The sequence below is a fragment of the Coregonus lavaretus genome (assembly GCF_964263955.1).
Source record: "Coregonus lavaretus genome assembly, chromosome: 4".
Classification (NCBI taxonomy): domain Eukaryota; kingdom Metazoa; phylum Chordata; class Actinopteri; order Salmoniformes; family Salmonidae; genus Coregonus; species Coregonus lavaretus.
The window spans coordinates 9254147-9272548 of NC_139991.1; the positions used below are offsets into that span (position 1 = coordinate 9254147).

Below are 18402 nucleotides of genomic sequence, written 5' to 3' on the forward strand. Positions count from 1 at the left end.
TGCATCAACTGCATACCAATATTGCCTGCAAAACACCCGTCAAGGTTGTTGTTACATACACTGTCCGCGAGGTGTCGCTTCAGAGCAGTATTACTGCGATGACACATCCAGAGAAAAACATTGGAATCATTCTGTGTGATGCTGCTGACAGAAAACACAAGAAGGATCCAGGCTATATTTGCGAAGAAAACTGAATGCACCGCTTTCAAAGTGTCCAACATCAATCATATACGGATGAAATCCGAATAAGTCGTGTTGTTTGGAGGTCGACAATGGGGTAAGTATTCCTGTCTAGGAATGTTAGCAAGCAGGCGAGCTAGCTAGCTAAGCTAACGACTGTTTTGCTAGCAAGCTGGCTATTAATATTTACATTGATTTTAGTTTTCGTAGCTAACATTGTTGATACCATTGCAGTGTATAGTTGCTGGCTGCCTGTCTCATGCAAGTCTTCCAATGTTTTAAAAGTCTGACCCTTCATGCGTGTCACCCTTTCGTTTTGTAGGTAACGTTAGCTAACTAGCTAATTGAGATGCTATTAAATTACTAGCTAGAGGGGGTATGTCATAAACCCTCGGAAGTTCATGAATGGGGTGATATGGCAGCCATGTTGGTCAGGGAGAAATCCAAACCTGTCTAAATGGAATATATATATATATATATATATATATATATATATATATATATATATATATATATATATATATATATATATATATATATATATATATATATATTTATTTTTATTTATTATTTATTTAACTAGGCAAGAATAAATGGCAGTAGAGGAATACTTCTGATTTTAGTTATGCAGGAAAATAAAAGTAAGGCATGTGATCTCAGAAATTGTTTAATAGAATTGTCAACCTAAAATATTGTCATATAATTATATGGGTTTTATACACATTTTCTGTATAAATAGCAGAGTTGTGGACTTGTGTCACATGACTTGGACTCAAGTCTGACTCAAGTCACACATTTGATGACTTGAGACTCGACTTGATAGAAAATAAAGTAACTTGAGACTTGACTTGGAGCCTCAAGACTCGGGAGTCGACTTTGACCTGAGATTGATGTCCAGGTTTTGTCACTCATTTTGTGGCACAGAGTATACGTGGATTGATTACTATACACGTAGCCAGAGATGGTGGCCGCAGCATCGCCCTTGCAAAAAACCTGCAACAGATTGGCTAGTGAAACGCACACTCGCCACTCTGATTGGACCAGCAAACTGTCAATCAACACAGGTCGGGTGAGTTAGCGAAGAGATTGCTGATTTGTGACAACTATAGGATTGAGTGCAGCGCAAACGTCAAATTGTAGGAAGAGATGTTTGCCATAATAAATACATATGCAGCTCCAAAAATTGTTTGGTGAACAAGAATATTAACTGTTTACTTTGTAAGCTCACCAGCAATGGGGTAACAATTACTAGCATAGGTCTACTGGTCTTCTGGTATGTAAAAATTGCATGAAATTTATAATTTACTTATGAAGTTTGCATTTTGAATTTGTTGTTAAAATGAATTATTACTGTGGCGAAGACGCACCGACATGCTGACCACACAGCTCGCATTACTTGCTCGAGCATTGCAAAATAAATGTACACATACATGTTATTCAATCATTGCATCTAAACTGCTCGTGCGCGTCAACAAGCATCTGCGTAGCCAGGCGCTAGAATAGAACTTGGTTCTATTTGTGACACTTGATGCGCTGCAAGTCCCGCCTCTCCCATCTCCTCATTGGTTTTTAGGAGCGCATACCCACATGGGTGATTGAAAGATGAACTGAGGTCCACACTCCAGTCCAGTTGGTGGTGGTAATGCACCTTAAAGTTGGTTGCCAACCGCCATATAAAGTCAGAAGAAGAAGCCTGAAGGAGGAGAGATTACTAGAAACTAACTCGGTTTACCCTTTTATCTGTGGATTAATTGTCGGAGTAGAGGACCTTCTGCATTTCAGGTAAAATAACAACCCAATGTTTATATCCCAGGACAAATGAGCTAGCAACAGCAAGCTAGCTAGCTAAATTGCCATACATGTTTAATGGTTTTCGACCTGTCCCGAAGTTAATATAGTTGGTTCAGAGTTCATTTTGATATTTCAACCTGCATGTCCTGATCGCGTTTGGTGTGGATGGACAAAATCAACATGCGCGTGCGGTCTGGTCAGCATGTCACAGGGGGAGGCTGTACAGTCTTGCCCTTTACTTGTGTCCATTCAGATAGGACCGGTTAAGCATGATACAGAGGCTATTTGTTTTGGGCTATTGCCGGTGAATATTTGGTAAATCTACTTGTATATTTTGTATGATATGGCGCTTTCACCATTGGATCACCAAGACCTGTAAATAAATCTACACTCTAAGCACGTCAAACTGCCTTGCCTTCTGCTGATTTCATGCCCTTACGACTTCTACAAGGTCCCTGTTTTACAATTACATAGTCTAATCAAAATGTGTTGTAGACAAAATAATGAAAAGGGCTGTCTGGTAATGAACTGTCCTGAATATATAGACAAAGATTTGTAGTTGAACAAGGCGTTGCATGTATAGATTTTATTTTTTTACTTGACTGGACTTTACTTTCTCTTAGAATGCACGACTTGGACTTGACTTGAGGTTTGACCCGTTCTACTTGGGACTTGACTTGAGACTCGGACCTTGTGACTTGACACTTGCTTGTGACTCGAATAATAGTGACTTGGTCCCACCTCTGATAAATAGGCTCTAAAATGCATGTAAAATAAAAAAGTGTTTGAGGATATGTTTAGGCTATAAACAAGTCAAAGCAAAAACAGTGACAACCCCCTCAACTAGTGCTTTTAATGGGAGTCTTGCTTGTTTTCAGACTGTGTAGTGGCTCATCTGAGCTGATCATGCAGCTCTGATGACTGTGCTACGGTTATGTGTCTATGATAATGCATACTAGATGTGTCAATATCTGATCCCTACAAGACATCATAACATGGCAGATCAACCATGCCGGAGTAGCAAAATAACCACTCTGTCCTTGAGGGAGTGTCAAGTGAGACCCCTTTCTCTTTCTCATGAGGCTTGGCTTGGTGGTAGGTAGCCTAGACCATGTGTCTCTCATCCTTCTGGTTCACGACTGTTTGCCCATGTGTTGTGTGTCTTCCACAGATGTAGCCGGTGAGATGGAATATCATGAGAGACCTGCTTCTTTTCGCCAAGCCCGCCTCAACCCCTTTGATCGGGGGGAGGAGGAGGACGGCCCCCCAGGGGGTAAAACCCCTCCTCGAGATGGTGAGTGTGACTGGCGGGTTGGGTAGTAGCCTAGTTCATTGATGGGTCACAGTATACATGTGTAATAGAACGTGAAATGTATTAACACCAGTGCTGAATGTGATTGCCATGTGATGAGAAGAGTTTGCAGAGGCAGATTCTGTGTGTTTTACTCATCTCAGCAAAGGCATGGAGAATGGATAGGCCGACAACCTGATGACACTGCTGCAGTCTCTTATTGCGTCCTCATGAGTATGAAGATGGAGTAGTGCAGTAACCTGGGGTGAAGTCAGTTCATGTTGTCTGTGCAGCCAGGCTGCATCTGCAAGATTAGAGCTGCATCCTATACCAGAGCAAGCTTTGTCTGCATAACTATAGTCTGCAAGAGATGCAACAATCTATACATTTTGAAATGATGTGACTGACTGTACAGCTGGACAACAGCATAGACTGAAAGAGGAAGGATGCTGTTTTTTCCATATCTCTGTTTCTTACTATCTGATGTAGTACCACTCTTGCAACAGCCCTAACCATTATGAGCTAATCAACAACATCAACTGACCCTGGATCTGTAGCCAAAAGTAATGAGAGGAACTGAGACAGGATCATTATGTGGTGCTGTGGTTCAGAACGGTTTCTGTAATTGTATGCCTACACTTAGCTCAGTTCACTAGAACACTGTCTAGGCTGCAGCTGCATTTGTCTGCCTCTTCATCTCTCTCTGGCAGCTAGCAACTCAGGATATCCTGTCTCTCACTACCATGATGTCATCTGAGGTGTACGCAGGTACAAACAATATGCAGGCCTAGATAGTGAGATTGGCTATGGGTTTACTTGATACAGGCTAACTTGAGACTGTGCCCTGCTGAATGTTGTTTATGTTTGTAATGAGATGTTCTGGCTTTAGGCTTATCTGACGAACTAGTCAGTTGTTAGACACCCAAAATGCTTCTTGCTGATCGTAAACATCTGTTTGTGATCTAGGCTAACTGCTGATGTAATAGCATATGAGATGTAGCATCTCTGCATTTTCGTAATGTTTTTTTAATGATGATAGGATGGGAAACTTGTCCCTCAGGATCTTTAGGTCTAATTGATCTGCTTCTTACTGTGTTGAGGCGTCTGTTCCAGCCAAAAGTAAAAGCTTTGGGATGCAGCCTTTTATCAGGGAGCGTTCTTTGGAGATGTAGAAGCTTAGAGCTTCAAAGAGTTTAGCCCTAAGCCAATATCTGGCACTCTGTACCCTGGCACAAAACCACACAAAATGGCTTAAAGCCGCTCTCTTGTTCGTCTAAGGCTTTAAATATTTGATCAGTTTACATGCCCCCAGGCCTATCAGCACTCCCTTTGATTTAATGGCTGAAGTGCTGAACTGTGTATGCTCTGGTGCTGGAGTTGGGAGCCGAGCTAAACCAAGGATAACTTTTTGTATCAGATTGTCAAGATTGCTTTGATTTGTGTGATTAGTCTCATAATACAGCAACCCACATTTGAGTTAGTGTCAGAGAATAAGGCTTCTATCTGTCATTACTTATCTTTGTACTGTAATTTTCAAGTTCTTTGTTGTCAAGCCCAAGTAGTTTTATGAAGAAGAATAAGATTATATCAGATTATTACAGATCATGGATGATAGCCTTTGTTAAATCCAATAGGTGAGGTGTAAATTGTGTGACCGTAAGCTGATGTCTGGCCCATATCCATAACCTCGTCCGTACAGTGGGACTGTTAGGTTAATCATTTCTGCCTGTTAATCTTGAGGCTGTTACCTAGCAACCTTTAGCACTTCAAAGGCAGTAGTCCTTTCCTGTTTCCTTCTGGATTTAAACAGAGCACATATTTGGATAAAAACAGTATCTTGTGAATCCTTTATCTGCCCTGAGGGTGAAACTCATTTTAGACAAATGTGTGTTCTGTAAAAGGTTGGTGTGTGTGTGTGTTTAGTCATGTGTGAGGTTTAAGTGGGCGTGTGAGCTTTACTGAGTGTGTATAGGCCTTTGTGTGTGAGAGAGGGAGAACAATGCTTACAGTACTTCTTGTCCGTCTTTCCTCAGAGATAAGACCTGAGCTCTTCTCCTCTGAGAGCAGAAGCCAGAGTTTGGACCGAGCCATGGACCTGGGGCTGGCAGAGGACCACTTCTCTCGACCTGTCGTAAGGACAATCCTTATACGGCCATTTTGGATGTTGGTGAACCACTGACCAGAGTCGGTGTGGTTGCATGAAAAGTAATTCTTAGTGAAAACACGACTGTGATGGATACACTTGTCTGTCTATGTGCAGTTTAAATGGCAATCAATAGGTGCTAATGTAAGATTTGGTGCCTGTGTCTGTCCGTGCATGTGTTTTTACTGTATGTCCCTGTGCAGGGCTCATTTGTAGCATGGGACATTGAGCAGCTGAAGATGGCCATAGAGGAGTGTAAGAGACTAATACTGGATCTGCCTGAGCACTCAGAGAGACAGAAGGACACTGTGGTCAAACTCATCCACCTACGCCTCAAACTACAGGAGCTCAAGGTAAGACCAGGGGGGAGGGGAAGAGGGGAGGCTGGAGGGAAGTATTGACCTACCCAGGGGCCATGAGTGAAGGGGGTAAGGAATTGGTCATTGGAGGTAAATGGCAATAAGGTAATCGTATCTATGTAGAATAGAGTCGACCAACTAAATACCTGTTTTCAGAGCACTTATTTGTGAACATGAACTGTGTATGCATGAAAGCCATTCACAAATCATTCACTACCTCAGGAAATGTCAATACAATATTACTGTGCCTTCAGAAAGTATTCACACCCCTTTACTTTTTACACATTTTGTTGTTTTACAGCCTGAATTAAACATTTATTAAATTAAGATTTTGTGTCACTGGCCTACACACAATACCCCATAATGTGAAAGTGGAATTATGTTTTTATTAATTTTTACAAATTAATAAAAAATGAAAAGCTGAAATGTCTTGGGTCAGTAAGTATTCAACCCCTTTGTTATGGCAAGCCTACATAAGTTCAGGAGTAAACATTTGCTTAACAAGTCTCATAATAAGCTGCATGAGCATGATGAAGTTATTAATTACACTTTGGATGGTGTGACAATACACTCAGTCACTACAATGATACAGGCGTCCTTCCTAACTCAGTTGCCGGAGAGGAAGGAAACCGCCAATGGTGACTTTAAAACAGTTACAGAGTTTAATGGCTGTGATGGGAGTAAACTGAAGATGGATCAACAACATTGTAGTTACTCTACAATACTAACCTAATTGACAGAGTGAAAAGAAGGACGCCTGTACAGAATAAAATATATTCCAAAACATGCATCCTGTTTGCAATAAGGCACTAAAGTAAAACTGCAAAAAATGTATACTTATGTAGATGAGATATTTCTGTATTTCATTTTCAATACATTTGCAAACATTTCTAAAAACATGTTTTCACTTTGTCATTATGGGGTATTTAATCCATTTTTAATTCAAGCTGTAACAACAAAATGTGGAATAAGTTAAGGGGTATGAATACTTTCTGAAGGCACTGTACTTCTTGTTTTGGTCTTCGTGTCCATGTTTCCTCATTTTATGGCAGTCTCTCACTGTGGTTGTGTCACGTCTAACTTAAAAAAGAACATGTGAAACCACCCTTTTAGCTCATGCAGTCTCTGGATTCTGCTGGGATTGCCTGAATTGCTTTCAACATATATGGGTTGTTTTGGTGTCATTCACACACTGGGAGAAAGAGTGGGTTGAAAGTGCTGCAGTGAACTCGTCCAGTTGATTAATAACAGATACTGTAGTGTAGTTCTCTGACACAATGCTGTGCTCTTGTGCTGCATTCTGATTGGCTCTGCTCCTTGTCACGCAACAGGACCCTGAGGAGGATGAGCCAAACCTGAGGGTGCTATTGGAGCATCGTTTCTCCAAGGAGAAGAGTAAGAGTGTGAAACAGACGTGTGACAAGTGCAGCACTATCATCTGGGGCCTCATCCAGACCTGGTACACCTGCACAGGTAAGAGTGCATTAAAACTAAGCCAAAATGTTCTCAGTGGTAAAACCTAATGGACACTGAACGGTTACAGCTGTATGGCTGAACTTGGGTAAACATATGAAAGAGAGAGCATTGCTAAGCAACCAAAACTGAATAGCGTTCAGTTGCTAGGCAACACTGCCCTCCTGTGGCCTTCTATTGGTCGACGTTGGCCCTGAATGATGAATTGAGTTGGAGAGAAAAATTGAATGAATTGGTGTAAAGTATGGCCAACTTTCTCTAAAGAATCTTAAGTCACATATTGAATTTTAAAAGGGTAGTTAGCTGTTGACTAATGTCTCTGTTCCCCTGTCCCTCTCGCAGGTTGTTACTACCGTTGCCATAGCAAGTGCTTGAACCTCATCAACAAGCCCTGTGTGAGGTCAAAGGTCAGCCACCAGTCGGCGTACGAGCTCAGCATCTGCCCAGAGATCGGGCTGGACCGGCAGGACTACCGCTGTGCCGAGTGCCGTACGCCTGTGTCACTAAGTGAGTGTTCAGCTTTTAATATACCGACTTGATAGCCAATTAGCAGTCAGCACAAATTGAAATCTATATATATATATATATATATAGTTGTTGTTTTTTCACCTTTATTTAACCAGGTAAGCCAGTTGAGAACAAGTTCTCATTTACAACTGCGACCTGGCCAAGATAAAGCAAAGCAGTGCGATAAAAACAACAACAACACAGAGTTACATATGGGATAAACAAAACGTACAGTCAATAACACAATAGAAAATAGAAAATCTATATACAGTGTGTGCAAATGTAGTAAGTTATGGAGGTAAGGCAATAAATAGGCCATAGTGCAAAATAATTACAATTTAGTATTAACACTGGAGTGATAGATGTGCAAATAGAAATACTGGGGTGCAAATGAGCAAAATAAATAACAATGTAAATAACAATATGGGGATGAGGTAGTTGGGTGGGCTAATTACAGATGGGCTGTGTACAGGTGCAGTGATCGGTAAGCTGCTCTGACAACTGATGCTTAAAGTTAGTGAGGGAGATAAGAGTCTCCAGCTTCAGAGATTTTTGCAGTTCGTTCCAGTCATTGGCAGCAGAGAACTGGAAGGAATGGCAGCCAAAGGAGGTGTTGGCTTTGGGGATGACCAGTGAGATATACCTGCTGGAGCGCATATTAGGGGTGGGTGTTGCTATGGTGACCAATGAGCTAAGATAAGGCAGGGATTTGCCTAGCAGTGATTTATAGATGACCTGGAGCCAGTGGGTTTGGCGACGAATATGTAGTGAAGGCCAGCCAACGAGAGCGTACAGGTCACAATGGTGGGTAGTATATGGGGCTTTGGTGACAAAACGGATGGCACTGTGATAGACTACATCCGATTTGCTGAGTAGAGTGTTGGAGGCTATTTTGTAAATGACATCGCCGAAGTCAAGGATCGGTAGGATATTCCGTTTTACGAGGGCATGTTTGGCAGCATGAGTGAAGGAGGCTTTGTTGCGAAATAGGAAGCCGATTCTAGATTTAACTTTGGATTGGAGATGCTTAATGTGAGTCTGGAAGGAGAGTTTACGGTCTAACCAGACACCTAGGTATTTGTAGTTGTCCACATATTCTAAGTCATACCCGCCGAGAGTGGTGATTCTAGTCGGGCGGGCGGGTGCAAGCAGCGTTCGATTGAAGAGCATGCATTTAGTTTTACTAGCGTTTAAGAGCAGTTGGAGGCTACGGAAGGAGTGCTTAGGTCATGTTCAGTTTGAACATTTTAGTCAATTAGCAGATGCTCTTATCCAGAGCGACTTACAGTTAGTGAGTGCATACATTTTTCATACTGGCACCCCGTGGGAATCGAACCCACAACCCTGGCGTTGCAAGCGCCATGCTCTACCAACTGAGCTACAAGGAGGCCACTGATGTATGTATTGGCATTGAAGCTCGTTTGGAGGTTTGTTAACACAGTGTCCAATGAAGGGGCCAGATGTATACAAAATGGTGTCGTCTGCGTAGAGGTGGATCTGAGGGTCACCAGCAGCAAGAACGACATTATTGATATACACAGAGAATAGAGTCGGCCCGAGAATTGAACCCTGTGGCACCCCCATAGAGACTGCCAGAGGTCCAGACAACAGGCCCTCCGATTTGACACATTGAACTCTATCTGAGAAGTAGTTGGTGAACCAGGCGAGGCAGTCATTTGAGAAACTAAGGCTATTTAGTCTGCCAATAAGAATGCGGTGATTGACAGAGTCGAAAGCCTTGGCCAGGTCGATGAAGACGGCTGCACAGTACTGTCTTTTATCGATCGGGGTTATAATATCGTTTAGGACCTCGAGCGTGGCTGAGGTACACCCATGACCAGCTCGGAAACCAGATTGCATAGCGGAGAACGTACGGTGGGATTCGAAATGGTCGGTGATCTGTTTGTTAACTTGGCTTTCAAATACTTTCGAAAGGCAGTTCAGGATGGATATAGGTCTGTAACAGTTTGAATCTAGAGTGTCACCCCCTTTGAAGAGGGGGATGACCGCGGCAGCTTTCCAATCTCTGGGGATCTCAGAAGATACGAAAGAGAGGTTGAACAGGCTAGTAATAGGGGTTGCGACAATTTCATTTTTTACATTTTAGTCATTTAGCAGACACTCTTATCCAGAGCGACTTACAGGAGCAATTAGGGTTAAGTGCCTTGCTCAAGGGCACATTGACAGATTTTCGGTTACTGGCACTACGCTCTTAACCACTAAGCTACCTGCCGCCCCATTTCGGCAGCTAATTTTAGAAAGAAAGGGTCCAGATTGTCTGGCCCAGCTGATTTGTAGGGGTCCAGATTTTGCAGCTCTTTCAGAACATCAGCTGTCTGAATTTGGGTGAAGGAGAAGCGGGGGAGGGGGGGCATGGGCAAGTTGCAGCGGAGGGTGCAGAGCTGGTGGCCGGGGTAGGGGTAGCCAGGTGGAAAGCATGGCCAGCCGAAGCAAAATGCCCAGCCGGGCATGATGTCTATGGACCATTGTTGTATTATTAACACAATCACAGTTATAAAAGCAGTAAGTGTCCTTGAATGGCTAACCTCTGGGTCAATGGCCTGTAAAAAGCTGTGTGGACATTCTTCTCCTCTCACAGACTAATGTGACTAAACCTACTATACAAGATAAACCTGGAGCCCAATAACTGTTAGTGTTCCTCTGTGGGGATCTAAAGAGATTTAGCTAGAGCACTTAGTCATTCTCATCCACTCTCTATGCTAATAGAACAGATGGTACTTAACTCAGCCTGCTGATCTAATGCACTCACATCAAGCTTGGAGAGTTAAATCAGCTTTGATCGTGTAATGTGATAATGAAAAGTTACCGCAATCTACTTACTTGCCAGGATTTTCCTCCCTGGGAGATGTGTTGAATATTCATCAAAAGCTATGCTGAGTTGTATCTCATTAAGAGTTTAATCATGTTGTGGTTAAGAAAATATTTGTTCTGTAATGTGTCAGTGAGTGTTGTGTGTCAGTGTTAGTTGCATGATCAGTGAGTTGTGTGTGACACTGTGAGAGTTGTCTCTGAGACCGTTACATCAGTGAGAGTTGTGTGGGGTGGTGTTATAATCGCTCACGGAGCCCCATGCTGCGCTGTGTTGTGTTGTGTTGTCCGGTAGGGGGCGTGCCCAGCGAGGCCAGGCAGTGTGACTACACGGGCCAATACTACTGCAGTACCTGCCACTGGAATGACACCGCTGTCATCCCTGCACGCGTCATCCACAACTGGGAGTTTGAGCCACGCAAGGTACCAAAGAGAGAGAGAGATGCTAATAGCACACTGTTTTTCCTTATCAATATAGTTTTTTTTTTTTACACAGCTAGGAACTTCAACAAACTCTACATTATATTATATGATAAGCAGCTGGTAAGAGAATGCACCGCTGTTTCCTTTGGTGACCATGTAATGCCTATTTGCATTCTGTGCAGTCCTATCTCTAACAGTGTGTCCCCTGCTCTCTGGTCAGGTATGTCGTTCCTCCATGCGTTACCTGGCCCTGATGATACCCCGGCCTGTACTGAAACTGAGGGAGATCAACCCACTGCTCTTCAACTTTGTGGAGGAACTAGTGGAGATCAGGGTGGGTGACATATCAGCAACAGGGACTCTGCATGAATAGAGTGTACTGAATGTTTGTGACATAAATTCATTCAAATGTTTTTGTCTTTTTGTACAGTTTTGGGGTTTGTTTTGCCCTCCATTTCCACTCCATCTAAACTGGGATTAAGTCTGGTTTTGCTATAGAACTTATTTTGGGAGCTCTACCTTCTCTGTACTACCAAACAGTAGACCAGGCTTTTGTTTTCAGGAGATTCTCACCAGTCAGCAGTTCTATTTGTGCCAGTGTGTTTTGTGGTGAGTGATTAGAATACTGAGGGAGATAGACAGCTGTTTCTGTCAGTGGGGAGATTGTAGGGCCAGAGAAGAAAAACACTTGCTTATGGTGTATCAAAAATAAAAGTAGCTTCTTCAGATAGTTCCATGAAATGAGAAATATGGGATGGGGGGCACATTCAAAAGCGATTTCCCATAGAACATGTTGTGTCTGACATTGGCCCATGGAATCATGGTGTGACTGACCGCTAGTGTGTGAATGTGTTCCTCCCTGCAGAAGCTCCGTCAGGACATCCTACTGATGAAGCCCTACTTCATCACCTGTAAGGAGGCCATGGAGGCACGGCTACTACTGCAGGTCAGCAACATCCCCCCAATATCAACACATCATCTCAACACCCCCACAACATCATCCCAACACCCCCACGACATCATCAACACAGCCAAAACATCACATAAACATGACACATTACAATCTCTGTATAAAGGACATTGCATTTGCGTCCAGTGCCTTGCATAATGATCTTCCAGCAGTATTGTTAAACAACCCAGAGGAACCTATTTATTCTGAGGTCATGGCTGAAAGTATGTGCTGCAACAGCGCCACCCTCTGGCCTTTTAATTAATAACAAACTGATCTAAGAATCAAATCAAGTTTAAATTGTCACATGCTTCGTAAACAACAGATGTAGACTAAGTGAAATGCTTACTTACGGGTCCTTCCCAACAATGCAGAATACAATAAAATAATAATAATAGAAAAAACTAGTAACATGAGGAATAAATACACAATGAGCAATGATAGCTTGGCTATAAATACTGAACAAAGATATAAACGCAACATGTAAAGTGTTGGTCCCATGTTTCATGAGCTGAAATAAAAGATCCCAGAAATTGTCCATATACACAAAAAGCTTATTTCTCTCAAATGTTGTGCACAAATTTGTTTACATCCCTGTTAGTGAGCATTTCTCCTTTGCCAAGATAATCCATCCACCTGACAGGTGTGGCATATCAAGAAGCTGATTAAACAGCATCATCATTACACAGGTGCACCTTGTGCTGGGGACAATAAAAGGCCACTGTAAAATGTGCTGTTTTGTCACACAACACAATGCCACAGATGTCCAAGTTTTGAGGGAGCGTGCAATTGGCATGCTGACAGCAGGAATGTCCACCAGAGCTGTTGCCAGAGAATTTAATGTTAATTTCTCTACCATAAGCTGTCGTTTTAGAGAATTTGGCAGTATGTCAAACCGGCCTCACAACCGCAGACCACGTGTAACCACGCTAGCCCAGGACCTCCACCTGCGCAATCATCTAAGACCAGCCACCCGGACAGCTGATGAAACTGTGGGTTTGCAAAACTGAAGAATTTCTGCACAACTGTCAGAAACCATCTCAGGGAAGCTCATCTGCATGCTCATCGTCCTCACCAGGGTCTTGACCTGATTGCAGTTCGGCGTCGTAACTGACTTCAGTGGGCAAATGCTCACCTTCGATAGCCACTGGCACGCTGGAGAAGTGTGCTCTTCACAGATGAATCCCGGTTTCAACTGTACCGGACAGATGGCTGACTGTGTGTATGGCGTCGATTGGGTGAGTGGTTTGCTGGTGGCGGTGGGGTTATGGTATGGGAAGGCATAAGCTACGGACAACGAACACAATTGCATTTTATCTATGGCAATTTGAATGCACAGAGATACTGTGACGAGAGCCTGACGCCCATTGTCGTGCCATTCATCCACCACCATCACCTCATGTTTCAGCATGATAATGCACGGCTCCATGTTGCAAGGATCTGTACACAATTCCTGGAAGCTGAAAATGTTCCAGTTCTTCCATGGCCTGCATACTCAACAGACATTGAGGATGTTTGGGATGCTCTGGATCGATGTGTACGACAGCGTGTTCCAGTTCCCACCAATATCCAGCGTTTTTGCACAGCCATTGACTGATTTCCTTATGAACTGAAACTCAGTAAAACATTTGAAATTGTAAAATGTTTGGGATGCTCTGGATCGATGTGTACGACAGCGTGTTCCAGTTCCCATCAATATCCAGCATTTTTGCACAGCCATTGACTGATTTCCTTATGAACTGAAACTCAGTAAAACATTTGAAATTGTAAAATGTTTGGGATGCTCTGGATCGATGTGTACGACAGCGTGTTCCAGTTCCCACCAATATCCAGCGTTTTTGCACAGCCATTGACTGATTTCCTTATGAACTGAAACTCAGTAAAACATTTGAAATTGTTGCATTTTGCGTTTATATTTTTGTTCAGTATACATGGGGTACCAGTACCGAGTCGATGTTCAAGGGTACGAGGAAATGGAAGTAGATATGTACAGATAGGTAGGGCTAATGGTCTTGGTAATGCGAGGCCATATATAAATGTCAAGATATGTGAATGAATGGGTGACCTCGATGTTGCACAGCTACTGTACATTCTGACATGCATACAGTGATTTGTATGTAGAGTTGTGAGCAGTTATGGTATATGATACATACAGCACTAGAGGGGATTATTCTAGTTCATATGCAAATGTGAAAAAAAAGGGGGTTAGAAAATATTGTCCCAAGTAAGGGTTTGTTTTAACAGTGAAAGGGACTCAAATTTCAGGCAATGCTTTTAGTTATTATATTCTATTAATTAACATTTGGTTACAGTCAGTTAACCTAATTTAATGGTATGGAAATGTATATACACTGCTCAAAAAAATAAAGGGAACACTAAAATAACACATCCTAGATCTGAATGAATGAAATAATCTTATTAAATACTTTTTTCTTTACATAGTTGAATGTGCTGACAACAAAATCACACAAAAATGATCAATGGAAATCAAATGAATCAACCCATGGAGGTCTGGATTTTGAGTCACCCTCAAAATTAAAGTGGAAAACCACACTACAGGCTGATCCAACTTTGATGTAATGTCCTTAAAACAAGTCAAAATGAGGCTCAGTAGTGTGTGTGGCCTCCACGTGCCTGTATGACCTCCCTACAACTTCTGGGCATGCTCCTGATGAGGTGGCGGATGGTCTCCTGAGGGATCTCCTCCCAGACCTGGACTAAAGCATCCGCCAACTCCTGGACAGTCTGTGGTGCAACGTGGCGTTGGTGGATGGAGCGAGACATGATGTCCCAGATGTGCTCAATTGGATTCAGGTCTGGGGAACGGGCGGGCCAGTCCATAGCATCAATGCCTTCCTCTTGCAGGAACTACTGACACACTCCAGCCACATGAGGTCTAGCATTGTCTTGCATTAGGAGGAACCCAGGGCCAACCGCACCAGCATATGGTCTCACAAGGGGTCTGAGGATCTCATCTCGGTACCTAATGGCAGTCAGGCTACCTCTGGCGAGCACATGGAGGGCTGTGCGGCCCCCCCAAAGAAATGCCACCCCACACCATGACTGACCCACCGCCAAACCGGTCATGCTGGAGGATGTTGCAGGCAGCAGAACATTCTCCACGGCGTCTCCAGACTCTGTCACGTCTGTCACATGTGCTCAGTGTGAACCTGCTTTCATCTGTGAAGAGCACAGGGCGCCAGTGGCGAATTTGCCAATCTTGGTGTTCTCTGGCAAATGCCAAACGTCCTGCACGGTGTTGGGCTGTAAGCACAACCCCCACCTGTGGACGTTGGGCCCTCATACCACCCTCATGGAGTCTGTTTCTGACTGTTTGAGCAGACACATGCACATTTGTGGCCTGCTGGAGGTCATTTTGCAGGGCTCTGGCAGTGCTCCTCCTACTCCTCCTTGCACAAAGGTGGAGGTAGCAGTCCTGCTGCTGGGTTGTTGCCCTCCTACGGCCTCCTCCACGTCTCCTGATGTACTGGCCTGTCTCCTGGTAGCGCCTCCATGCTCTGGACACTACGCTGACAGACACAGTAAACCTTCTTGCCACAGCTCGCATTGATGTGCCATCCTGGATGAGCTGCACTACCTGAGCCACTTGTGTGGGTTGTAGACTCCGTCTCATGCTACCACTAGAGTGAAAGCACCGCCAGCATTCAAAAGTGACCAAAACATCAGCCAGGAAGTATAGGAACTGAGAAGTGGTCTGTGGTCACCACCTGCAAAACCAGTCCTTTATTGGGGGTGTCTTGCTAATTGCCTATAATTTCCACCTGTTGTCTATTCCATTTGCACAACAGCATGTGAAATGTATTGTCAATCAGTGTTGCTTCCTAAGTGGACAGTTTGATTTCACAGAAGTGTGATTGACTTGGAGTTACATTGTGTTGTTTAAGTGTTCCCTTTATTTTTTTGAGCAGTGTATATATGAATCTCTCTTCCCCTCTTAGCTCCATGATCGCCAGCACTTTGTGGAGAACAATGACATGTACTCGCTGCAGGATTTGATTGACATCTCCAGTGGCAGACTCAGCTGCTCTCTCACAGAGATCCACACTACCTTTGCCAAGCACATCAAACTGGACTGTGACGTGAGTTTTATATACGGGACTTGTCTAAACGGTCTCTTGGACAATATGCCCAATGGTTAGCTAATGTAGTTCGTAATAAACAATGTTACTCATCTCATCTGAGCACAAAGGTGAGGAAGAAAGGGAATTTTTCTGGGGAGAAAACCAATTAAACAGAGCAGGCAGATGTTTTACTGAATCTGTAGAGACCTGTGATACTGACCTGTGCCCTGTCTTTTGCCCTGTCTCCCTCCAGCGGTGCCAAGCCAAAGGCTTTGTGTGTGAGCTGTGTAAGGAGGGAGACATCCTGTTCCCTTTTGACAGCCACACCACAGTGTGCCACGACTGCTCTGCTGTCTTCCACAGGTCAGTCCCCTAGTCCGCTATATGCAGACACCAGAGGAGGCTGGTGGGAGGAGCTATAGGAGGACTAGTTCATGGTAATGGCTGGAATGGAATAAATGGAACGGTATCAAACACATCAAATATATGGAAACCACATCTTCGACTCTGTTGCATTTATTCCATTTCAGCCATTACAATGAGCCCGTCCTCCTATAGCTCCTCCCACCAGCCTCCGCTGGCAGACACGTTTATCAAACATATGTAGTGTTTATGTGTAAAATCAATGATTGGTTGACACTTGGCTATTTCCTGTGTGCTGTTTCTCTTTAGGGACTGTTTCTATGACAATTCCACAACTTGCCCAAAATGTGCCCGGATGACCGAGCGCAAGCACGACGAACCGCCGGATCTGAAAGACACGTAGCCCTGTCGATCCAATCCTGTCACTGTGACTGACAACCTGTGGGAGTGGCCATGGCACTTTTTCTTATGTTGCGGACCATCAAGACATTATTCTGACACAAACATGACTAGCTTTCCCTCTTGCGCTCTCTCTCTGTCTTTGTTGTTTTGTGGGGATGTTTTTAAGTGTCTTTGTTCCAGTTCAGTGGACTACGGAAGATGGTAGCAGGATATTAGAGTTTTATATGATACGGTGATGAAGTGTGATACTCTGAGACTGGCTGCATTGTATAACCCACAGAAACACACTCTGAGCACTAAGCCAATGTTGTACAGTATGTGTGTGACTATGTGTTACTGTGTGTGAGAGTACTGTATAGGCATCATGTTGCATGCATGAATTGTAATGCGAGTCACATAACGGTCTTTACCTCTTAACAATCTAATATCTTTAACTACCCTGAAGTAGGTGTTAAATTCCAAATTCTTCTTAACAAATCAATTTAACAAAACTACTATTCACCTCCAGGCCTTAACTGACATCGATAACAAGAGCCAGTTATTTTTAGTGAGGTTATGACATAGCTCTTCAAAACGACCTCCTTATGAGCATGAGGTATGTCACCCCCCTGTTGTGAAACGAGGCGTTACGTGATGGACAATGACACTAAAATTGGTTTTTATTGTTTATTTGTTTTAACATAAAATGATCTGCCTGAAACACTTGAGGAGAGAACTTGTGGTTTGTATGTTATGTCCTAGGGAGCTTTTAATGCGGTACCTTTTTACAGTAGAATTATTGGGCAGTCATGTAAGCAATGTCAAGGGTAAAGTGAAGGAGAGCTCATTATGATGCACTGATTAACCATATCTTAAGTTGACATATTGTGTGCCGAAATGTTTGGATTTATAATTGAACACTGTACATTTACCCATTGATCAAGTAATCTATTTACAGTATTTTTTGTTTTTTTTGCAGCCCGCCTCAAAGTATAGCACATTATTTTCAGAGATGAGAAAGCTGGCGAATGATACCTCGGGACACATGAGCATGTAAATGTTGATGTTGACAAAAAATTATTTGTTTTAAAATAATGAATGTTTGGCTGTGTTATGTTTTTCTCTACATAATGATCTTGATAACATGCAAATGTAATGTGCCATGTGTTAGTTAAAATCCAGATATAGACATGAATTGTAAGATCATGTGAAGTTAAGCATGAATAATGTATTAATAAATTCTATGTTGTGAAGAGTGTTTTATAAGCTGACACTGTGGCAGCCTTTGCCAATGTAGCCCTCTGCTCCAGGCAGATGTAGCCTAGGCTAGATCAAGCACGTGGAGTAAAGAGTAGGATTCGGTATTTTCACATGTATAAGTGATTCATTTTTATAAAAACGTTTTATCTGACCAATGAAAACTAGTTTGAAAATTCGAACATATATTTTATGGAAAGGAGATGTATATTTCTGGACCAAGCTGCCTTGTTGACAACATGGCCGAGCGGCGCAGATTACTGTTCGGTTTAAGAGGGGCGCTCCTGCCTCACAGTTATTGCCCGTTCACGTCACGGGTCATAGTCCGGTGCACCGCGACTCAGGTTAATAGAACTCCCTCATTTTCATAAGCT

At 43.1% G+C, this 18402-nt stretch overlaps 1 protein-coding gene across 1 annotated transcript; it reads left to right on the top strand.

The window, feature by feature from the left end:
• Positions 1 to 89: 89 nt before the first annotated feature.
• On the top strand, positions 90 to 18083 carry LOC311128624 (differentially expressed in FDCP 8 homolog). The gene is made up of 12 exons (XM_084160809.1): positions 90 to 277; positions 3143 to 3265; positions 5296 to 5393; positions 5609 to 5758; positions 7096 to 7237; positions 7580 to 7744; positions 10869 to 10996; positions 11217 to 11330; positions 11862 to 11942; positions 15905 to 16045; positions 16281 to 16390; positions 16700 to 18083. Exons 2-12 carry the CDS (start codon positions 3157 to 3159, stop codon positions 16791 to 16793), a joined length of 1332 nt encoding a protein of 443 aa, XP_084016935.1. The 5' UTR covers positions 90 to 277; positions 3143 to 3156; the 3' UTR covers positions 16794 to 18083.
• The last annotated feature ends 319 nt before the right edge of the window (positions 18084 to 18402 follow it).

What these genes read in the sequence shown, in the direction of transcription:
- LOC311128624 (XM_084160809.1), top strand. Translation starts at nt 3,157, where the DNA reads ATGGAATATCATGAGAGACCTGCTTCTTTTCGCCAAGCCCGCCTCAAC. An exon ending in ACCACTTCTCTCGACCTGTC is followed by an intron (nt 5,394 to 5,608) that starts GTAAGGACAATC and finishes GTCCCTGTGCAG; the next exon opens with GGCTCATTTGTAGCATGGGA. An exon ending in GGGAGTTTGAGCCACGCAAG is followed by an intron (nt 10,997 to 11,216) that starts GTACCAAAGAGA and finishes CTCTCTGGTCAG; the next exon opens with GTATGTCGTTCCTCCATGCG.